Here is a 24846-nt window from a genome sequence, read left to right as displayed (position 1 = left end):
GATATATTTTTAAAAAAGGCAAAGATAACTGGGTTCTTCCTTTAAATCACCAAAGAAATCCAAGTCCCAGCACCTGGCATAGTCTAACTCTCAAAAGAAAGGTCTGTTGAATGAATGTATAATTGTTTAGACATCCTAGGTGCTATATCCCCAGTACTTACAAGAATGCATGATAAATAGTAGATGCTTAAAAATATTTATTGAGCAACTATTGAGTAAATGTACTACTGAATGAATAAAGGCAGCTTCCTGTAAGTATGATATCCATATATGCTATTTTTCTCAGAATGCTCTGGGATGAGAGAGAAGTTTGAAGAAATAGTACAGTTAAGTGTGTGGGCTCTAGAGTTAGACAGACTGACTTGGAGTCCTGTTCTAAGGTTCTCTATGGAATGACCTTAGGCAAGTGATTGGCCATCTGAACTTTGGTTTTCTCCTCTGAAAAATGAGGAAAGCATTGACTCTACCACTTAGAGGGCGTGGACAGATTGATGTGCTCATGCTCACAAAGCCTTTCATGTAATTCCTAACACTTCATAAGTACCCAGTAAGTTTGGGGTACTGTTACTGTGGTTATAGCTCCTAATACAGAATTCTTACTACCTATTTGATTAAAAACAAAACCAGGACTTCTTGTACAAAGTGACTTTCCTATTACTTATTTTAATGAAGGAATACGGTGGGTTGAATGACAATCCAAAAGTTATGCTGGAGTGGGAGACCATAATGTCAGGATAACAGGAGAAGTCGTGATGAATTAACTTGTTGGAAGGAGTGGAAGGAGTACTAGGGAAATTTTCGGGAAGACTGATGCCCTTAAGAAGTTTATGGAGTTGTTAAGAGCCAAAATGTAGGTGCCATCTATATGAGAGGCAAATTAGAAGACAGAGAAAAAGAGTTTGGGACAGATCAGGGTAAAAAAGAGATGCTGGATTCTGGAAAAAGGTTTATTGAACTGGGCCTTGAGGGATGGATAGGTAGAGACATGTCAGGGTGTGTGACCCCAGAGACTGGGGAGTAGTCTACCTGGTCAAAGAGAGTAAGATACCATCCTGGGGCTGTATATGTGCCAACGTGCTTTGTGTTGGCTTGTGGTTAGAGCTTTATAACACTTCATATTTAGTCTAACCCAAATGCTATTTTGGCTTATATGATATCAGAGAATAAGAAATAATTACTAATTATTAAGATGGAGATTTCTGGTTTCAAATACCCATAGGAGAGAGGCAAAGGAAGAAAAGAGGCCTCTCAGTACACTTGGCATCTTTGCACGGAATTCAGAAACAGAGGAGGTATCAGGTCTTTCCCCAAAGAAAGACAAACTTCCACAGGCAGATATCATCCCCATAGGAATATCTGCCTTGGAAACTTTGTGACTGCATGAAAGAGTGTCTTCCATTGGGAATATTACTACTTTTCCCTACCTGGTCACATCCCTCAGCCCCACCCCATTCCACAAGTATGTACATAACTGTGGATAAGAGGGAGGTTTTCTGACAACAAAAATATATCCTTTCATTCTAGGTGGAACCCTAGACCTTACCTGCACTCATAAGCACACACGCACATAAATGTGCACACAATTACACACATTCCAAAGTTTGGGCACTAATACTGCTCCTTTAATAGCCGAAGTCCTATAGTAAGAGGGAGAGGTTCCAGGAACTATCCCGTGAGGCCTCCCAAAAGAGCCCTTGGGGAAAGTGCCTCATGCACATGAGTGCACTGAGACCACCAAATGATGGGCTTGTCGGATTCAGAGCAAAAGGAACAGGGAATGCACAAAAAAAACTAAGAGCAGGGGTGACTATCTTTGCGGACAAGCCCAAAGAAGCCACAATAAAAAAAACACCTCAAATGGGGCTATCATGGAGTAAGGGCCTTGGCGGCAAGAGGAAAATAAGCCGACCTCTCCAGCTCGGTTCCCTCTTCTCACACATTCCCTCTGCTTTGCCAAGTTTTTATTCCTCAAGATAAACCTGAAGGCCAAGCTGCCAGAGATGAATTATAAGCGCAGCTCTCTGCTCAAGTGGCCTTTCATAATGCCAAGCAGTCGGGGGCCAATAAAGTCACCACTTCTGCAAAGCAAATGAACCAGCTGCTAAACTCTCAGAGCCCTGCTCCGACACCCTGGCCAAGAGAGGGAGAGCAGCCCAGGAGGGGAAATGGGCGATGAAACTCCTGGAACGGGCAATACTTGCATCCCCTTTGCACCTACTGCAACCTCCTAGCGTGCCGGGTGGTAAGACAGTGCCGGGTCTCACGTGTGGGTGTGCCGTGGAGGGAAGACCAGGACGACTTTGTGAAAGTTCTGATTTATGAAATTTAATTTTTAAAGAACTGGCAGTTTAGTTATATTTAAATATGTAAGAGCCTCTGGAACATATGCAAAACCAATATGGGCTTCCCTGGTGAGTCGGCCTTCTGGAGCTGGTATAGTGAGCGAACAACTGAATGTTGTTCGTAATTAACGGGCCATTGTTGGGAGGTCAGTGCTCCTGGAGTGCGGGCCTCCCAGGCTCTTGAGGATCCCCACGCATAAGAAACTCTTCTGGCTGCTGCTGATTGCCTCAAATGAGGCTTGTTTCCCTAAGTAGTTCAAAGCATTCCTCCCAGCAAATCATTTATACAATTTATTTGCTTAACAAACTTGACTTCCAAAAGTGTATGAAGTTGGCCCAATTCTAAATTATTCCAGATGCCAAATCAGCAGGTACAAGCTAATGAGGTTTGAATGTGTCGAAAGCAAAGGCAAGCCTGTGAGTCTTCTGTTGATTGAAACCCAGCCTCTTTGAATAGACACATTCAGAGCTGTAGCTGTTGAAAGAAGTCAGAAAATCTCGGTGTGAGTGAACCCCAACTCTCTGTTATCTTAAGCAATTAAATTTTGTTTACGCCTCAGTTTTTAATCCACAGAATTGGTATAATACCTGTTGTGCAGGTTTGCGGTGAATAGTGAAGGTTTTATAGAGAAAGTACTGGGTGTAGTGCTTGGTACCTGGCAAGGACCAATCTATTGTCTTACCCTTCTGCCTACCAACTTTTATGTGATAATATAAAGGGTCTGAGTTACATCAAATGGGTTCAGATGTGCCTGCTAGCTTACGTCAGCCCTATCTGTGCTACAGAAAGCCAGTTAATCTAAGTTTGTTTCTTCATCTTCAAAATGTGAGTAACGACAACTCTATTTCATGCTTGCTGGGAGCATTAAATGAGATAACCTAGACATAGTGTTGGAATGCACGATTCGACATATCTCAGACCCTTCCTCACTGCCCTCCAGTTTTCCTGGGTTGTCATAATGTCAAGCAGAGTAAAACATGTATGAATGTGTTTAATAAACTCAAAAACACCCGAAAATATAATGCATAATTAATGACTTGTTAGACCACAATTTGGGCAGCTTACCAATTGTTACCTCTTTTGTTAACTTATAGGAGGGAGAAGGCAGTCATATTTTCAGGGCCAAATAACTAATAAGGACTGTTTATAGTGGGAACAACAGTATTATGGGAATGAAGTGGGGATTATTCAACAATTTAGGGAAATCATTACTTCTTTAAGTTTAAAAGCAGTTCCCTTTTATTCAGTGTATTTTGGTGGCTAAATAGAGCAGTCTTTTATAGAAAACAAAACCAACCAAACAAACAAAAACCATGGTAATTGGATCATGAGCTTTAATTGACCTCTTTCAGTTGCCCAGGGCTCTAGATAGCACCATGATTTAGATAGTTCTTAAGAGCATGGGCTGTGAAGACATAGAGTTGTGGGTTGAAGTCCCAGGTCAGCCACTTACTATCCTGTGTGTCCAGTGGGTGTTTTTTTTTGGGCTGTGTGACCTTGGGCAATTTACTTAACCTGAATGAGCCACAGTTTCCTCATCTGTAAAATAGAATAAGTGATACTTACCCAAGTGGGCTGTTACAAGTTTTAAATGAAATAAAGCATTTAAGACTGTGGATGCTAGGTGTAACATAAAGTGAAAATAGCCTCCACTTTTTATCATTAGCAACAAAACTGAAAGTACCAGAGTTTATCTGTAGCCAATGGCAAGCTACTACCAACCTACCTTAGGGGAAATAAAAGTTTTCTATCAAACTTGCATTAGGACCCCCATACCATAGGGGCTCAAATGTATTGCTTTCTGTCCCACTGTGCAGGGAGTCGTTATACTTAATCACCACCCCCATCTACCATCCTCACCCTCTCTTTCCTCCGAGACAAGTGCTCACTGCTGAATTTAACAGTCTGCTTTTCTTTTCTTTTTTTAAGTAAACAAATACATCCCTTCTCAAATAGATGTATTTTTCAGCCATGTCCATTTTTCCCAGGTAGCAGGGATAAAGGGAATGTTCTTGGCTAACAAGAAGATTGACAACCAAGTGAAGACGTTCATCACGTATAACAAAGGCAGAGACTGGCATTTGCTGCAGGCGCCGGACACGGATTTAAGGGGGGACCCTGTGCACTGCTTACTGGTGAGTCTTCATATTGGGGCAGAATGTCCTACAGTGAGGGCTGGAAATAGGTGTTAAACAAGCAGATGGAGATGGGTCCGGGGCTTCTTGCTTAGTTGCTGAACCAAAGGGGACAGGGACGGGCATGAAGGCAGCGTGTAGAGGAGCCACATTGCTGCCTTTTGGGATGGACCAAAGAGATAAGAGAAAACCAGAAAGTCACTCACTCACTTCCAGGGATGTTCGGTTGTGGCCCAAGCTCTGATGAGGATCTCACATAATAGTTTCCATCATGGTGGGGAGATACCTCTTTAATTTCCTATGAATAACCTGCTACAGATCAAATGACACATAAATTCTGCTATAGAATGGAACTGAAGGCAGAATTGTGTAGTTGTATTTTCTAGAGGAGATGTTTGTTTATATTTTCAGAGGAGTTTATGCCTTAAACAAGGGTAAGAACCACTGGTGTAAACTTTGATCGGTACTCTTTATGGTACATTTCATTCATGTATGTCACATTATATAAAGTTGATGTTGGCAAACAATGGCCTGTGGGGCACATATGGCCCACCGCTTATTTTTTAAATAAAGTTTTATTGCAAAACCATCATGTTTATTCACTTAAATATTGCCTGTGGCTTCATTTGCTCTACAATGGCTGAATTAAGTAGTCGTGTCAGGGACTGTATGGTCCACCAAGCCTAAGATATTTATTATCTCGTCCTTTTAAAAAAAAAAAAAATTATTGCTGAAAGTATTACAGATGTCCCCCTTCCTTCCCCCCACTGACCCCCTCCACCCTGCTCCCGCCCCCGCAGTTCTTTACCACACAATTGTCTGTGTCCATGGGTTAGGCATATATGCATTATCTGGTCCTTTAAAAAAATGTTTGCTGACCCCTGCTTTGAAGTACAGCTCTCTTTGAATTATCTAACATTTGGGGAATAAGTAGATCAGCATGAACTTATTTATACATTTGATTTTATGTTAGTGTCTGAGAGAGATTAGAAATAGGTCTTGCCTTCAAGGAGTTTACAGTCTACTTGACAAAGACTGGATTAATAAATGAAAGATTTTAGGGTGACATCTCATTCCTCTTAGTGGTTCTGGTGCCCCACACTTACATATGAATGGGTACTGAGTGAATGACAAAGGAGAGGAAGAAGAGACTAATTGCAAAAGAAAGTATAATTAAAGGCTAATACCTTTAAAACTATTCAGAAGTTGTATTTATACTCATGAAAAAGACCAGTATGTTAAGCTGGAGGGAAGATCACCTAGTTTTAGTAAGGGCTTGGAGTGTGTGTATATATATATCAGTATTCACAGTCATCACACAATTCTGACTTTAATGTTATCCACACTCAGCTTGCTTCCTTGTGTCCCATGAAGTCAGAACAGTCACTTTGCAGGTTCATGTCATGCAGCTGTAGGCAGGTCACCCTCCTAGTCGAGAAGATGCCAGCAGCCATAGCTTGACCTTATTAGTTGCAGAGGATATTGCAGTTGTCATTGTGCATCAGGGAAGCGGTCTGCAATTCAGCCTCCCACTCAGTGTCTATCCTGATTACTGGCAACTTACAGGGGAGAAAAATCCAGTTGTTATGGTGAATGCACGAAGCCAGTGACAGAGGAAGTAAATGGGACAGTTATTATTGAATACCTTCTTTATGCAAGGCGCAGTTCAGTGGTGTTTTTAAAAACAGGGCCACCTTCCTAAGTTAGCTATTTCTAGTCGGAGCACCATCATATTTTACCCAGGCTGCGTGATATGCACCATCGTCTTAATGTGGTCCTCTGTCCTTTTGTGCACTTTGGAGATTTTAAATGTCCAGGAGACAGTTAGCCGTATCATATACAGAGGCTTTTCTGGGTCTTCTGGCATTGTAAATGAACCATTAGAAATGCCTCTTCCACAAAGCACTTAGTGACGTGTCCCCTGCTCCACCTCCAGCCTAGTGTTGGAAGTCTTGTTGCTGTGCCTACAAAGTCTAAATGCTGAGACCGTCCCCATACAACCCACCATTGTTTCCACTTTCCTGATAGCGACAGGCTCCTAACTGCTGTGTCTGCCTCTACCTGGCCATCTCTTCTCCACACAGCAGCCAATACGATCTTTGTTGTTGTTTTTCAGTCCAACTTTATTGAGTTAAAACATACATACATAAAAAGTACCCATTTTAAGAGTGTAGTTTGATGAACCTTGACAAATAAATGTATATACTCATGTAACCATTACCATAGTCAAGATAGAACATCTTCATCACCCCCTCAAAATTCCTTTGTTCCACTTTGCAGTCACTATCCACACCTCTGGCCCTAGACAACCACTAATCTGCTTTCCTTTACTAAAGATTTCCCTTCCCTAAAATTGTATGTCAATAGGATCAACTTGAGCTTGAAAGTTTCAGACCATGTCTCTCTTTTACTTAAACCTTCTAATGACTAATTCAGGTCAAATAAAATCCAAATACTTTACCATAGCCTGCAAGGCCTCAAATGTCCTGGCCTGCATCTATTTTCCTGCCTGGTCCTTCCTTCCTTACACATAAACCTCAGCTGGGGAGGTCGTCATCTATTTCCATACCATTAACTTACCGTGCTCATGTATATCTTAGACTCTTTGCATTTGTCACCATTTTTCTCAGAATGCTCTTTTCCTACTCTGGCTTTTTCTTAACATTCAGATCCTTGATTGATTACCTTAATTCAGAGAGCTTACTTGAACTTTTTCTGAAGGTGTACTTGTTCCAGCTCCTTTTCATGCATGGCCCTTCTCACTCTTTGAAAACCAGAACATGTATTTGTCCATGTTCCCTGCTAGCATGTGACCTTCATAAACAGGAACCGTTGGCTCTCTTTTGGCCACTCCAAAGAATCAGCTCAAGAATCAGACCGGCCACAGTGTCGGTGCTTAACCATGGGTATTATTGTAGGTGTTGTGTTTGTTTAAAGCAGACACTCCATTGACAGGTGGTGTTGAGTTTTACATTTGGACTTTAGTGGAAACCTGTTCTTGCCACTGACAGTCACACTGAAGGATTTGTCATAATAGCCACCTTCTGAAGCTCCTGGACCCAGGTTGACCCCAAAGTTGACAAAATCAGTAGACTCATTAAGATAAAGATGAATTAATAGGGACATGAATGTACAGTGCCTAGGGGTCCTTTGGCCTCCATATAGTTTCAATCTGAGTTTTAGAAAACAGGCAGCAGGGTGAGGGGGGGAAATGGCAAAGGGAACGGGGAGGTGAGACCAAAATCACTTTATAAAAATCTGCCAAAGGCACAAATAGGAAAGAAAATCTTCTAGCTACGGGAGACCCAGACTGTTAAAAATCTCCTTTCGGCTTGGGAGCTGGTGGCAGAGAGGAGATAAAAAGTGATTTTAAATTGTGAGTACTTCGAAAGTGACGGTATCACCAAAAGCACAGCCTAGTGATTAGAAAAGAGATTTTCCAGCAGGGCTGTTAGAAATGTGGAACAAGTTCGGAATTACAGCCCCAAAAGGAATGTTCCTGATAAAATGTATTCTATAGAAATAAGACATCCAGGGTAATTTGGGGCTGTATTTTTAGGACTTTCAGACTGATTGCCTGGAGGGCTCAGCTGGGATTTCTTTCCTCTGAAGATGGCATTGTACAATTAGATGGGGTATTACAGGTCACGGTCTACCTGCCTCCAAAGCCTCAGGATTGGGCTCCTGAGAGGCAAGATGTGAGCTGCGTCCATGACAAACCCTTGGGCCCCTAGGGGAAGCATACCAAGTGTTTCACGGATACAGGCTGTGATTTCTTCATGGATTCAGTTGGCCATTTCCTGTTGGAGCTAAGCAGCCAGTAACCACTGGAGATTCTTGACTCTGCTTCCCACTCCTTTGCACACTTGACTGTGCATGTTGTGGGGATTGGAGTGGAGCTGAATGCCCCATACTTAGCCAGTTGGTCCAGGGGCCTCCCTCTTCTTTGCCACTGACCCGTTCCCGAAGATCTAATGGATTCCTAGCTCCAGTTCAGCATCAGAAACAATGTGTGTATGGGGGAGGATTTGAGGGCATTATATGGGAATTTACCTGCTACCTTATTATTTATGAAACCTCCCATCTGGTTTTTCGGGACAATACTCAGATTAGGATCTCTAGGGATAATGGTACCATGAAGGTGAGATTTAAAGACTCTTAATACAGAGGTTGGAGGGAAAGAGGAAGCGGAATGAGAAGTTGGTTGACCCTCGTGTAATCTAACAGTTTTTTTAGTTGATTTATTTTGTGGTGGGGAAATGTCTTCTATCATTTAGTGACTCTCCATTGGCTGTTCACAGTGCTAGGAAGACAGCGGCTTGTTAATGGGTCAATGAAATCCAACAGATATTTGCTGAATGCTTGCAATGGCCAAAGGATTCTGTTGGCTAAAATAAGAAATGAAAGAAGGGTACTCAGGGCCTAAAAGCCCACCACGGACTTCAGGAGTGTGTGCCCTCCCTGAAGTTGAGTTCATTACTCCGTGTGCACTTGCCCTTGGCCACTTCTTCTTGGGAAAGAGTCCTTCATTTGCACCAGGCTCTCAGCTCTGTACCTGACCCTGCAAAGGTGAAAGACTAAGGCTCTAGTTGCTCCTAGAGTTGGCTGATTGATGATATTCCGTGCCCTGTCACTAGGTAAGGACGTATGAAAGGGCTGGGCCCTCCATTCCCTGTGAGTCAGGTGCTAGGTTGTGGTGGTTTGGGTATACAGTTCTGTATTTTCCTAATGTGGAAAAATAAGAAAAAGAGAGAAGTGCCTATGGGATGGGCTGTGTTTTGATCCTACTGAATTGGAGCTAACTCTGGAGAGGTACCACATGTTCAGTATGTATTTGCTAATGGGAGAAAAGAAGACAGGAAGGTAGAAAGGAATGAAGAGAAAAGTGGACAGTGCCCGCTGCCTGGGCAGAAAGTCCAGAGGAATTAGAGAGCTTTGTGTTCTGTCCTTCAGGAGTGTGCCGTGGCTTGGTAGCCATTGTAATAAACCTCTCTAATAAGTTTTAGTGACTTAACTTTGACTAATGTCCAAAACTGGTCAGGTACAAAAGTTTAAGTTTAAAAAGTGAAGGTGAATCACTCCACGTTGCTTTTCATCAAACATTGATGTAGACTATATAACTTCCTTGAATAAAATGGAAGAAAGAAAAAAAAAATAAAGCCACGGAATATTCTCCTCGTACCAGCTGGGGGCAATCCAGTCCTACAAATGTGAGCATGGAGGAAAAGTGCACAGAAAGATCATTTCTAATGTTGCTGCTACTGCATGAACTGGTGTCTTTTCTTCTCAGATTTACTTTCCTTGGGCTCTGAAAGCCATAGCAACGAGCAGTGTCGAGAGGGTCGATTGAAAATGCCCTCTTTCCTTTGTAATGTCAAGTCCCCATAGCCAATAAACCTTGGGTCAGGTGGCAACTGAGCTCACAATCTTCCAGACTGGTGAGTGATGAAGTTTGGGCAAGTGGCCGCTCAAGATTGCAAGCTGGGTGCTCCCTTGTCCAGGGATGGCCTGCCCTATGGTGTTACAGAGGTGTTGCATTCAGCCCATGTATCTACACATAATTCCCAAGGAGGGAGGCAATTCTTAGAATGCCATAGAGATACATTACTCTGATTATGTGGTTTACAAATAAGCCCGTGTACTTCTGGCATTGTTCTGAGTAAAATATTGATGTCTTTCATTTCCTAACATAAAGGCAGTGCGTGTTATTTCCAACTTTCATTGACTGTCTTTTTCATTCTAGGTTAGGTTTCACAGATGATGCAACATAGTACTTGACATTTTCTCTTCATTTGCAGAGCGTATCTCTTAGGGGAGATAAAACCATATGTACCTCTCATAGGTAATACAGGATTGTGCTTAGTAAAATAAACTGTTGTAGATCAGAGAAGGGGAGATCCTGATAGGCTGCAGTTGTCAGAAAAACTTTCATGGAAAAATGGTTTGAGACCTCTGCTTTACCCTGTCTTAGCAGCTGAGAGCTGTGCAGTGCGTTCCCGGCACCTCTGCCACATAACAGTGCCCCTTCTAGTCTTCTTCTTGGACCAAAGGGAGCCAAGTGTTTGGGTCTGACTGTTTCTCCTTATAGAGGGTCATCTCCTTTACTCTTTTGGGACGTTATAAAGTAAAAATTCCTTTTTTGAAAGCTTGACATGAAATTTTCATGTAGAACCAATAATATATCACTATGTTATTCCTTGAGCATTTACTCTCTCTGTGGGCAGTGAGGAAAAGACCCTGTTGTGACCCACTGTTTTATTTCACCAGTATTTTGGCTGCTTTTATTCCTGAGTTTCATTTTGAGTTTGTCATTTTACTCTATCTCATATAAATGTAATCACTGCATCTCTAGCTCTCTGAGTATCTGCTGGTTGAGACTTACGGAGCAGAATAAAGTAATAACAGAGATACGTTGGCGATTCCAAAAACTGAAGTCGATAAGATTAGAAAGTAATCTTCCTGAGTGATGAAAAGAAATGTGGGTTCAGACACAAATTTGTAGTTTCTGAAAACTCAGTACAAGAACCGTTTTAAATGTAACTCGTATAAGATTTATTATCGTGTTTTTGAAAATCATAGACATATTAATCAGACAATTTGATCAAGATTTTCACACACAAATAAACAAGTCCCTTAAAATTTCATTGAATTTGCTATTACTAGTACATTTTGCCTACAAGTATGACTTTTCTGTTGAATAATACTGATTCTGATAGTACCCTGACACAGACCCTGTCTATTGTCTAGCGGATGTTAGGACAGTTTCACATGTCATACAGCTTCTTCTGTACAACTGAGACCAAGGTCTCACATGGACAGTGGCTAGGAGATGCCACCTGACTTCTTCAAAGCTCCCCAGCCTCACCAAACCTCTTCCCTGACTCTATATCCCATTTCTCCTCCTCAGTCTTACTGACTATATACTGTACTATATCTCAGCTCTTTGGCTTTCTTTTCCTTTGTTATTGGCGTTACTCAGGACTGAAATGTCCTTTACCCTCCCCAACATCTCATCTACAGTTCATGACCTACCCGTCTTGGTCTCCCGCACTGTTTTCTCCTTGAGGCCTTCCCTGATCCAAAGTTGGACATCACCTTGTCACCCTGTAGAATCTCATATTTTATCTATACTCATTTTATGGCTGTTTCAATATTTTCTCTTTATGTTAATCAATAGAAAGATCTTAAATTATACACTCCATGATGGTCAAGAGCAAATCTGAGTCAATGTAACTCTTTCATAAGCTACACCTAGCCTTTTACAGAGAAAGTGCTCAAATGTTTGGTGAACGCCCATCTTCATTCGATTTAAAATGAAGATGTTTTCCTTCATCAGCTTGGCAGAGGCTTATGCTTAGTGGACACCCAATATTTGTGGAATGAAAGACGGGTGAATGGAAGGGTACGTGAATGGATGCATAGATGGGATGGTTGGATGATTGGACGGATGCTCTAAACATGAGATTGAAATGACTGTTTAGATTCTGTGCTTTCATGACACTCATTTTTCCTCTTCTCAGCCTTATTGCTCACTACACCTTCACCTTAAGGTCTCTGAGAATCCCTACACATCAGGGATCATTGCCAGCCGAGAGACAGCCCCCAGCATCATAGTGGCTTCAGGTAAGAAGCTTTCCTGGTTTGCTTGCTGTTGTAAATTGTGTTTATTTTAAGAAGTTAGATGTCTCTGCTTGGAACTTAATGAGCAAGCTAAAGATATTTTTGATTGGCACCTAAACCACTGACCCTGAAGCAAGTATGCTGAAGAGCTCTGCTCAGATGTGTCTGCAATCTCAGTCCATCTCAGACTCCACAGTCTGCCCATGTGGCTTGTGGTTAGCTTGTGCACAAAGTTCCTTTCACTAACTGCTGTGCTCGTTCTAGGTAACATAGGCTCCGAATTGTCAGACAGCGACATCAGCATGTTTGTCTCTTCGGACGCAGGGAACACGTGGAGGCAGGTAAGAAAGCATTCTGGGCCAAGTTGCTGAAGTTTAAATGACATTGAAGTTGCCCAGCATGATTCAATTCTGGGAACTTTTTCTACTACCCATAATAACTTATTCAACTGCATATGAATCCTAAAGCTTGCCAATGCATTTATTTAGTCTTAAGACTTTGAGTTTAGCGAATCTTTTTGCAATTTGATTTTTTTTTTTTTTTTTGCCATTCGATAAAAATGACCCATATTCAGAGCCTATATGGAAGAAAGTTTTATAAGTGACAATGAAACCAAATTAGATCTGACTGAATTTTTCCCATAAAAGAAAACCAGAATCCCAAAGAGTTTGTCATATAGGGAGCATGGTGCCTGGAGGGTAGATTATATACCTAATGCTAAGTTATATTCATAAATTCCCCTTGCCTTGAAGTCAGAATGGAGAACATTGCAGTGATAGAGAAACAGCAGTTACCCAGGTGGTGTTCTGAGATGTTTAAATCTCATGTGCAAAAGACAGAGAATAACCATCATGGTGCATATGCTGGGGAATGTAGAAATGGAATCACTTTAAACCAATGTGTTTAGCTTAAATGCTTCCTCTCTTTCTTCTGAATGAAAATTAGATGCCCGTAGCTTATAAAACAGGCATTTAATGAGGTTCAGCAATCATAACAAGATATGTGCCTAATACATGGTTGTTACCCTTCAATAAATATGTTTTAATAACCCACTGACATTTCATTATCATACAATAACTAGCACCGTAAATTGAAATTTAATGCACAGGTAATCACAGAGCAATGAGAACACTCTGCTTTATATTTAGACAGAGACCTCCACGCTATGGTCCAATTGCTATTTCCTAATTCCAGACCTCTCCTAAGTCCTCAGCGGGATTCACGTGTTGTGAGAAGGGCAGGGCAAGAAAGAAACTTGCCTAATAAGCTCAGGGCTGTTGAGCTTGGAGGTCCATAGGAACAGGACTATCAGGCTTCCTGTGGAGAAGTGTTAGAGAGCCAGATCCCTTTTTTTTTCCTTCCCACACCACAAACAAAGCAAAATAATTCTCTACTTCAGTAGTCCTGGAACAGCATATATCTTCACATGAGTAAAAGAAGTAAATAAAGGAGACCTGACTTGGGGTGGTGAACACACAATATGATATACAGATGATGTATTATAGAATTGTACACCTGAAATCTATATAACTTTATTAAGCAATGTCACCCCAATAAATTCAATACAAATTTAAAGTTTTTCAAAAGAAGTAAATAAAGGGGAAAAGATGATGTCTAGAGTGTAACGGCAGACAAGGCTATACTAAGTGTGTCTGTGAGAAAACACTATGCATCTTATATAGACAGGACTTAGAACTTGTTTTCATCTTACCTCCATTTGACTTCACGTTGGTTTCTCCACATTTGGAGAAAGATCCAGTTACACATGTAACCTAAGATGCTGATTCCGTTTTCATCAGAGCTACTTTATGACTTGGTAGAGAGTCTATTAATTAAACAAGAACACCTTTTCTGTAGAATACTCGGAAATTTTAAAATAACTATACCTGGGAAGGTCGCTGTAACGCTGCAAGCCCTAGCTCCATGAGTCACTACTTATGTGGTCTTAGGCAAGTTCTCCACATCTCTAAACCTTAGTGGCCTCATCTGTAAACATGAGAATGTGAGAGTAAAGTACTTCTAAGGTTTCTTCCACCTTAAAATGTTACCCAATATCACAGTTATCCAATATTCTGACATAATCATAAATGGGAAGGAATCAGTAGAATGTGTCACAAAAATATAGGAATATAAACATAAATACATAACTTTGGTCCTTTAAATTTGTTTTGTGGTGCACCTAAAATAATTTTATGTAACTGCAGAGGTACATGTAGCCAACCTTGGGAAGCATTGTTCATAACTGTCTTCCCAACAATTTGGGGAAACTTTGTTCCATCAGGAGGGATTCTTTTCCTCCTCATATGAAGACCAATTCTCTGAACTCTGGGTTCAGAGATGTGTGTCCATGTGAATGTGGTTTCCTCTTCCAGATCTTTGAAGAAGAGCACAGTGTTCTGTATCTGGATCAAGGTGGAGTCCTGGTTGCTATGAAGCACACGTCTCTCCCGATTCGGCATCTCTGGTAAAGGCACTTATTCCCCATGAGTCACGTGCCTGATGGCTCCTCACTGCTAAGACTGGGAATCCTGCTATCAGATTGTGACCATGTTTGTTGTAAAATGTCAAGGTCTACTAGAACACAGTTTATACCTTTGCTCTATTAAAATAAGATTGTTACCTGAGTTAGGAGGAAAAGAGTTAGGGGGGAGAAGGGAGGGAAGGATGGAATGAATGGATTCTGCCCCCAAGAGAGGAATTGCATTATAGTTTTGAAGTGGGACAATACCCTCCCCAGTGCCTTATTCTTTCAGCACAATCGTGGGCAGAGTGCTGTGTCTGTCAGGTATAATCTCTGAGTGGCTAAACTTCTTACAGTCACCTTTCCCAAATAACATGTCCTGGAGCGTATCTGCATCCATTATGTGTGTTCTGCACAGAGATGTCGGGACCCTTCTGTTCCTGATCGTGCTTCCTTAGTTTCCCGTTTGGTGCTAACATTCTGCAGCTCTCCCTGTAAGTCTTCCACATATGGGCTTGCAAGTCCTGACTCCCAGAGGGGTTTCCAATAGACGCCTTCATGTGCGTTTTTGAAAGTGATTCTCTCCACACGCGAGCTTGTTCAAAGTCAAAAGCCTGATTTTCCCTCTGTGTTAGTTACTTTGGTGACCGAAGGGAAAGCTGCAGAAATAAGAGAAGCAGAGGCATAGCCTGGTGGAAGGCATCCTCAGAGGACAGAGCAAAGGGAACATCCTGTGTGACCCTCAGAATCGCAGACTTCTCTCCTCTTGCTCTCAAGAGTCTGCCCTGTACCCATTTATTCACTCAGTGAGTCAACCAAGATTTACAATAGTGTAAGAGGGACTCTGCTGAGGCTCTGATCACTTGCAGGTGGCTGGTTCACGTCCATCTAAATAGGTCCCCTAAGGCCATTGCTCTTCAGAATCACCTGGAAGTCTTGCTACTAGAGTGCTCTGAGGTTTTTGGAGAGAGTCACATTGAGATCCAAGATCTAATAAAATGCCCACATTTAAAAACAAATTCTATCAAAGACTCATTATTCTTTCATGCAGCTCTCCCCTTTTAATATTATCTCACACCTGGGTCCCAGATCACGGGCTAACTGCATTTCTACCTTCTGGTGTAATTAAGAAACTTATTGGAGGCTCACTCTGACAATGCCTGAGGCACTTTTCAAATGTACTCTCTCCTGGTTGATGGTATCTTTCCTTTGAAAGGATTTTTTTTTTCCCTGTTGAGATCTGACAACTGTTATTTTTTCTGTCATTAGGTTGAGTTTTGATGAAGGGAGATCTTGGAGCAAATACAGTTTCACATCTATTCCCCTTTTTGTGGATGGGGTCCTGGGGGAGCCTGGAGAAGAGACTCTAATCATGACGTAAGTGGAACTCGATGTCTTTTTCCCTTAACATTCAGCCAGAACAATAGCTTGCTGTAGCTCTGTTTGCTTTGCTACTGTTGGGTTTGGAGTGCCCGGGAAAGTCAGTGCATCTGATTTTATGATTCCCCAGCAGAAGGGAAAGCAAAATATGGGCGGCCAGTCTGTTGGCTGTTTACTAGTTATGAGAGTGGGTTTCAAACTAGCTTATTTCTGCCCCTACTGAATAGGCTGAGGGAAATTAAAAGAGATTATTTCAATAGGAAATAAAGCTATACATTTAAAACTTCAATAGTAAGCAAACTCAATCTATGGAAAACCACAGGCATATAAGGAACAGTTTCACTTTAAGGCAGAACATGAAGCTTGAGCAAAACCCCACGCAGGCCTTTATTTTTCCCTGGCTCTTTAACTAACCCAATTGTGAGGCATATTAGGGAAACCCTGAGAACAATCTGTTCTTGTGAAATTGCATTTGCACTCATTCTTGTCTGGAAAGAGACGACCATTAATTTGTGAAAGACTTGATTAATGACTTGCCTGCCTGTGGGGTTCAGAACATCGGCTTTGAATTTGAAATATGAAACTGCTCCTTTCCCTTCCCCTAGAAAATTGGGCATAGGAGACAGAGGGGAGGGGTCAAAGTAGTGGATGCTGTCGTCAGTGGAAATGGAAATATCAAAGTGAATAGTTGGTACATTTCCTAAATTTTTCTTCCCTCTTTTTTTTTTAATGATAGAAAAAAATCAACAAATGTTTAATATGCCTAATAGTTATGCTTTTGGCCATGGTAAACACAGCTAGATTAGCAATTTATTGCATAATTTGTCTTCATTTAATTTTTATATTTACAAAACAGATAAAAAATGCTGACTGAAATGGCTGCTTTGTGGCTTTTATCCTTAACTACGAGTAGTGATTCAAACACCTCATTAAGTATCTGAGTCTTTTTTAGTAAGGAGAGTAGAATGCACAGTGTAGGAAGCAGTTACAACCACTGGGCCCCACCGCCCACTTTCCCTAACAACTGTTGAGAAGGTAAAATCGCACGGAAATCATGGAAACCATGTACATTAGCAAGAGAACCTAGCAGTATAACCTTGGGCCATGCTGAATGCAGCATTCGCTATTGTTTTCTCCATTATTGGTTGGTTGATTGATTTGTTAACCATTCTGTGGTACAGTATATAGAAATGATCTTTTAAGTCAAACACCCTGGCTTCTGACTCTGCCAGTCCTTTAGCGATTTGACATTGGTTTTTGCAAATTAACAAAACTCTTGGAGCAAACGCTAGCCGTTGCTGTAACTGTTGGTGTTGTTCTTATTGCCATTCTTTTTATCGTTATGAACTCTGCAGGGTATTTGGACACTTCAGCCACCGCTCTGAATGGCAGCTGGTCAAAGTGGACTACAAGTCCATTTTCGACAGACGGTGTGCAGAGGAGGACTACAGGCCTTGGCAGCTGCACAGCCAGGTAGGAGGAAGGGAGCAGGAGGCATGGGGTGTACTGGGGGCAAGCTGGTCAGGGCAAATGTAGGAATTGGGGTTCTCTGTATCAAAATGCTCATCTTCTGCTTTCTTATGTGTTTTGTGTTCCACTGCAGTGAACAAACTCTACATTTTACAGCTTGTTGTGAAGTAAATTCTGTTTTTATTGTATTGGATATAATGAGATAAAATTCAAATGTGCTCAGCTTAGACTTACAAGTCAAAATGAAATACCATCTCAGCACGGGGATCTAAATGTAATTTATCTGAGCATGTCCTATGGATGCAGGGTAGAGGCAGGGGTGAGCAGAGGATCTTGAATTTTATCTAGCAATACGAACAGAGACATCAGATAACAAGATTATTCTCTGTGAGCAGTACCAGGAAAGACCTTCGTCCCCAGTGCTGTGACTCTCCAGGGTTAGGTGCGGCTTCTCGCCCCTCCCAAGGTACTCCTGGTACAGAGTGAAGAATTATCAATAGGAACTTTTCCTTCATCCTGGCCCCTCAGCTATTGCGCTCATATCAAAATGCTTGTCTGAAAGCCCCTCTCCTTTGATTTCCCAAATCAGAAGCCATCCTGCAGGTATCTCAGATGATGTGGGGGGGAATCTTGCTGCAAAGCCAACCCCTATTCAGTCAGTAACATATCATTTCCCCCAAACCTAGACTAAGTGATGTATTTACACCTAGATAAGGAATGGAGCCAGTTAAAGTGAGTTTTCTCGGGAAGGACAGGTTGTGGCATCTTTGACAAGCCCTGCTCTGGTCCTTCAGACATGCAGAGAGCAGTGTTGACAGTCCCAGCTGCATCAGCGGACTCACCCACTCCACTCAGACTCAACACTAAAATTATCGCTTGTTTACAGGGCTGATATTTTCCCCCTTGGGAGACCGAAGCTTTGTGATGTTCAGAGCTTTTATTTATTTCCCAGAGAAACACTGAATTTAATTCTCTTGCTCGTCTGATAGATGGATGTAAAATCAGTGTATGAAGTTGCGTGGGCATAAGCATCATAAATTGGGGCCGAATGGGTTTTTCTCTTTCTTAGCAATGCTTTTCTTTCATACGCTCATAAATGAGCAAGTGTACAAATCTTTTCTTGTAGGAGAATTGAACTTAATTATCCCAGATTTGTTGGCAACACCTGTTACAGGGCTGAGTGTTCATTAGCCGTGTGCCCCTCACAGCACTGAGCCTCACACCTTGCCAAGGAAAGCTCTGCTGAACACACGAGGGGTGAGGACACTTTAGACACACCGTCCGTGCTTCTTCAGATGGCCTTCATTAGTCACATTCTATACTAGGGCTGTGGCCATTGGAAAGAAAAAGCCCTTAGCACCGGGCAGAGTGCCTCGGGCCAGATTGCACTCAGGTTAGAGAGCAGCTCCCTGAACGGCCTGGGGTGGAGCAGGGAAGGCCCAAGTGTTTGTTGTGCTCAAGTACCTGAGATCCTTGTCTCCTTCCAGGGGGAAGCTTGCATCATGGGAGCAAAAAGAGTGTATAAGAAGCGAAAATCAGAGCGGAAATGCATGCAAGGAAAATATGCAGGAGCCATGGAATCCGAGCCCTGCGTCTGCACGGAGGCTGATTTTGACTGGTGAGCTTGTGCCATTACCCCGCGCAGCCCTTCAGCGTTTCAGATCCACGGGGGCCTTATGGGAGGGACACACACAGAGCAAAGTGACAAGCCTCCTGTTTTTATGAAATTACCTTTGGGGGCATCGCAGCATACTTGTACATGTGCACATGGGAAAACCAGGTGTTTGTTTAGGCTTAGAGAAGATTCAGAAGATGGCTGGTAGTTATCTTTCTCTGTGCGATGGATCTCAGGGCGAAAAGGGAAGAGACCAGATCCATCCACCCTGAGTTGCTTCGGACGGCAACCACGAAAACAAGAAGTAGTCTTTTTAGAGATCAGACATTTGTGCTCGAGATTAAGCTTTCTAGAACCTAGGGTTCCTGAGAGTGGAACAGCAGCCTCGTGAGGCGGTACATTCTCTGTCCCTGGAAGCCTGCAGTCGGTGGTTAGCTGACTGTCGCTTAGGTGAGAGTAGAGGGCATTTCTGAATTTGATGCAGGGAGGGATTCGATGGCATTGCCAGCCTACAGCTCCGTGAGCCTCGTGCGAAAGGAGTTGTCGTCCTTCACAAGGGGTAGGCTAGTTTAAACTGGAAAAGCCCTGAGATGGTTACATGTTAAATAAACTCTGAGTGTCACTGTGAGTTTCCTGGAGTATCTGGTAAGCAGAAAGCTGGCTCACCGTGCCAGTGATTTCCTTGCTTTGGTCTTGGTCACTGTTTAGCATTCAGGTGAGGCTGAAAAATTACTGAGAATGGGCAGGTGGGAACACCCTTGGTCACATACCTTCCTTTTCTTTTCTTCCCCTCTTGTTTTTTCATTTCCTTTTATATTTTTATATGGTTTTAGCTTAGAGGTGCAATTGCTAAATATGTAGGTCAGTGTTAAACCATTGACACTTGACCTGCATGAGAACCAAGGTCATTCCTTTAACAATCAGAAAACCAGAGGGAAAAAGTGAGCTGAGATGTTCCAGTTCCCTGATTTCTCCTGGAAATATTTCTTCCTTTGGGAATCTTTTTATGATGTTCCAAAATTAGCTAGACTTTTGTTGTCATTGTCATTTTTGTTTTTCTCCTTCAATTTTAAGCTAGTCTAGAGTGAAAGAAATACAGGGCAAGGAAAGCAGGTAGGTTTCTCCCCTTCCCCGCCTCTCACACCCCTGTCTTGGCCCAATTCTTGCATTCATTTGAGATTAGAATCTGCTGTTCTTACCACTAACTAAAATGTATTCTGAGAAATGGGAAATGAATTGTGAACGAGGCCATTGTGTGGTTCTCTGTCCAAAGGGAATTTTTGCAATTGCATAATTTCTGAAAATATTTTGGAATGCTTGCCCTCACCTTTTTGAGTTTCTACCAGTAGCTAGAGCTTCATTGATTCCACTTGACTGTAGCATAATGAAAGGTGGTTGTCATTGAATGTTCCCTCTTGCCTTGGCTCTTCCCTGGACAGTCCCCCAGGTGACCTTGCCTGTCATTCTTCAGCATTTGTAAAGTAATTATCTGAAACGAACACTGGGTGTCCTGTAGGCATCAATTCTGAAGGCTTTCTCTCCATGCTGTGTTGAACCAGCACCAAATCCAACTGGGATGTGCAGAATTTTAAGGGCCAGATGCCTGGTGACAGGCCCATTAGCTGAGCCTATTTCTCCCTTCCCGACCCTTGGGTGCCAGCATCTCACCTCCGTCACACAGATGGGCCAGTTCACGCGAATGCTTGCTGATCGCTGCCTGCGATTTACCTGTGCATGGGGAGGTGCAATTTGTTGTCATACTTTGTGCCCGGGTTCATCTTCCAGAAGCCAAGAATATCAGGCTACTCGGAGGCCCTTGGCATCAAGAAGGAGAGGAGGCCAAGAGAAAAGGCTTTGGCTGTTTCCAACTAGAGAGAAGATTTAAAACACTTAATTCCAACTGGCAGTGCTGAGTAGGAGCAAACTTTCCCTTGGGGGAATGCTCAGGACACTCCTGGAGGACTGTTCCTTGTCTGCTGTGACTTTGAAGCATATGGCTTGTGCGCAGGCAGACCTGGCTCGGCTCTACCTGGTAGATCCAGATGTCTTGGAAGAGCACCCCAAAGACATGAACGCAGATGAGGATCAGGCCACATGTTGCTGTTAAACTCTTCACTGAAACTTTGCCCTGAGGGCTGAGCTCCCTCCCTGCCTGTTTGCTAATTAGAGCTTTCTCTGGCGGCCACAGGCAGGATTCTGCATCCCCCTAAAGAGAATGTCATCTACTCCCTCAACGTCAGGGCGTTGATTTGGAGTTAGTGGGCATTGAGCCTTCGTCTCTACATAGGCCTCCCCCCGCCTCCAAGTCAGCATTTCTGAAAATGGGCTCTGTGGGATATTTTCATGGGTAATTGATAGATATTGCACAGGAAAAAAAAATCCATTTTTGGAAAGTCACTGATTCAATTTTGACTAATTGATGAGAGTAGAAGCTGGCTGTGGACTGACATGCAATTGTTCTCAGTAATTTTGCCACCGACTGACAGGTTTCTCTTGGCTCTTTCCCCGACAGTGACTATGGTTATGAGCGACACAGCAATGGCCAGTGCCTGCCAGCATTTTGGTTCAATCCATCTTCTCTGTCCAAAGATTGCAGCTTGGGGCAGAGTTACCTCAACAGTACTGGGTGAGTGTCTGAAGCAGTGACCCTGAGAGGTCAACCTTTGCGGCTTTTCAGCATGTGTTAAACTTACAGAATTACTCCTGGTGAAAGACCAGGCCTGTTTCATTACAGCAGAGTTTATTTGCTTTAGTTCATTTCAGTAATGAAGCACAGATTTGCGGTAATACTGCACATTTCACCTGAGAATGAAACCCCACTTACAAATAAAGAAATAAAACAGGTTCAAAGATGACGATGGTAATATATAAATTGCTTCATTTTTTTGATACTTTATTTCAGAATTCTCTTATCAAGCCTATCTTTTACCTTTGCTGCATCCCTGTGAGGAAGGCTAAATAAATATTTCATATCTGCATTTCCTTGTTATAGATATAGAACCTAGTGTTAGAAAAGCAGCTCATGGACTTTTCAAGAGTATACTAGTGTTAGTAGGAATGTGTTTCATTATCTGTATCCAGTCTTGACACATGTAAGGCATGCATTCTGATCTTTATAAATCTGGAATCAGATTATAAAGTCTTGGGTTTAATGTTCTGTGTTGTGGAGTTTATTCAATATTATTTAAGAAATATCATAAAAGGAAAAACATTCCATGACTTTTCCATAAATGTAACTGGTGTTTATAGACGTAAAAAACAGCACATGTGATTTATTTGGATTCTAATTCAGTCTGTAAAAAGACATTTTTTAGCCTTTTGGGGAAAACTGAATATGGACTGGTGATTAGGCTATGTATTAGTCAGGTTTTCCAGAGGTATGTTTTTATATCGGATAGAGAGATAGATTTAGATAATTCATTTTTATGAGTAATCGGATCACTTATTTATGGATGTGGGCAAGTCTAAATCCCAAGATTTGCAGGGTGAGTGGCAAGCTAGAGACACAGGGGAACTGATGGTGTGTTTCTAGTCCTAGTCTGAAGGCAGGAGAACCAGGAGAGCTGACATTTACTGCCTATCTGAAGGCCAGCAGGCTCAAAAACCAGGGAGACCGATGCTTTCATCTGAATGTGAAGGCAGGAAGCAAGTCAATGTTCAGGTGAAGGCCATCAGGAAGGAAGAATTCTCTCTCAGGGGAGGGTCAGCTTTCTGGTTCTATTCAGACCTTCAACTGATTGGATACAGCCCACCCACACTGCAGAGGGCAATCTGCTTTACACAGTCTACTGATTTACATGTTAATCTCACTCAAAACCACCCTCACAGAAACACCCAGTTGACAAATGAAATGAACCATCACAGGTGATATTTGGTTACATCTAACTCTAAATATTTTTATTATATTTATGATATTATATTAACAAGGTATATTATAGTTATATATTTAGGTATGATCATTGTATTTTGGCTAGGACAAAAAAATTAAAAAAGAAACCTTATATTTTAGAGATATATAATATGTGAGATTTCCTATAAAATGTTAAAAAAGGAAAATACATTGTTAATATTTGAAGATGTTAACAGAGGCATGGGGATTCGTTATACTATTTTCTCTCATTTGTGCATATTTAAAATTTGATTTACTAAAATGTTAAAAAAGAGAGGGAAAGGAAAGAAGAGAGGGAGAGGACCTGGGAAGGAGAAAGGAAGGTACAGGCGTCTCACCAGCAGGCCAGTTCTACTTGACAACTCTTCTCATTTCTCATCCAGCTGCAGTACAAGGGTGAGGGCTTCCAGGTTTTCACTTATGTACTTACCTCTAGTTGAAAAATTTCAAGTTTTTATTTTTAATTAAAAATGGATTACAAAATAATATATACTACTCTTCAACAGGAAGGGAAAAAACACAGACAAGCACCTCAAATATAATTTTCTCTGATATCATGGATTCCTAGAAACTTTGAATGAAGGAATAGTTGTGATTTCTTTGATCCATAACAAAATCGAAGGAAAATACAAATACCATTTTTACAACAGTGGGTCAGGGAGGTCTTCAGCATCTAATACCGTGGGGGGAAAAGAAAAAGGCTGCTGGAATAGACGAATTTAATGTTATATCTAAGTTATAATGAAATAACTTAAACTTATATTATGACTTCCATGTACTGGCATGTTTAGACTTTGTAAAGGGCATCAGAAACCCCTAAAGCTAATTTCAGAATTGACTTTTTTTTCATTTCCCCAGTCAGTCAAGGAAGTTATATTTCTCTCTTTTGGGGACTGATGAGAAAATGCTGAAGTATAGAAGGTTCTAAAGCATTACTCCCTAGGGCTCGACCTTCACTCTCAGAGGTTTGTTCATGTCAGTGGGCTTTACAGGATAGCATCTGACCCTAAAGGATTTGTAAGTTACCATATCTACTGGTTCATCTGTTCCATGCAAATACTGTGGAAAAAAGCACCAGCAGCAGTGAGCAGCTTGTGTAAAGAGAGCATATGGTAATAAAGGCCAGCCATCGGCAGGCATGATAAATGCGCTGCTCTTAAAAGTAAGGTGCTCACAGGTGGAGGAGAGACCACCCACAGAGGGCCCAGTGGGCTAAAGTGTGCATGGGGACGAGAGATGTGTGTGTGACAATAGTAACCTCACTGGTCAGTGTGTTGTCTAAACATAAGGCATTTTGCATTGGGAACAAGAAGACCCTTCGGTGGGTCAGGGTTCTGAAACTATCTTCAAAAAAGACCTCACATCATTGAATTTCCACTTACAGTGTCTGTAACCACTTCCAGAGTTGGCAAGAGGTAAAATGTAGATGAAATTGCAAAAGAACTTCCTGCCTATCTTAATGTCACTGCATCCCCTCACCCCAGATGCCACTTGGCTGTGAGTTAATTCATTGGCATCTAAACACAGGTTCAGTATGTATGTTATAGCCGCTACAGCACTGCCATCAAGCACTTAGCTTTTCACTTAAGGTATTTAATTACAGAGGAAATGCACACATAGGTTCTGTATTTTAAAAGTCCATTTGGATTGTCACCCCAGTCCTGCCCCCTTTTCCACACAACTGTGATCTGGTTGGCACATGTGTTACCAAACACTTTCCATTTGCCAGTGAATAATTGTGCCAAGAAAAAATATACAAAATTAATAGGGAGATTGTTTTTATAAGTGATTACCTACTAGGCATGCTGGGTTTTCTTCTTTTTCATTCAAAAATATGTCTTCAACATCTTTCCAAGCAGATTATATAAGGTTACCTTCTGTCTAATTATCTTTGATTCCATGGTATCAAAGCACCTGGGATTCCTAGTCATCC

The 24846-nt window shown here is 41.9% G+C and overlaps 1 protein-coding gene across 5 annotated transcripts in view; it reads left to right on the top strand.

Moving 5' to 3' along the window:
- SORCS1 (sortilin related VPS10 domain containing receptor 1) overlaps positions 1–24846 on the top strand; it is a gene marked incomplete at its 5' end in the record, with an annotated part of 395914 nt that overhangs the window by 305110 nt on the left and 65958 nt on the right. For all 5 annotated transcript variants that reach the window (XM_081158777.1, XM_081158779.1, XM_081158780.1 and 2 more), the window contains 8 exons: positions 4332–4478; positions 11999–12101; positions 12363–12439; positions 14471–14562; positions 15829–15936; positions 17295–17412; positions 18897–19027; positions 21537–21650. In XM_081158777.1, the coding sequence (XP_081014903.1) occupies positions 4332–4478; positions 11999–12101; positions 12363–12439; positions 14471–14562; positions 15829–15936; positions 17295–17412; positions 18897–19027; positions 21537–21650 (890 nt within the window). The remainder of the gene's footprint in view (positions 1–4331; positions 4479–11998; positions 12102–12362; positions 12440–14470; positions 14563–15828; positions 15937–17294; positions 17413–18896; positions 19028–21536; positions 21651–24846) is intronic.

Source organism: Miniopterus schreibersii (genome assembly GCF_964146895.1).
Source record: "Miniopterus schreibersii genome assembly, chromosome: 14".
Taxonomy (NCBI): domain Eukaryota; kingdom Metazoa; phylum Chordata; class Mammalia; order Chiroptera; family Miniopteridae; genus Miniopterus; species Miniopterus schreibersii.
This window is presented reverse-complemented; position numbering and strand designations above follow the sequence as displayed.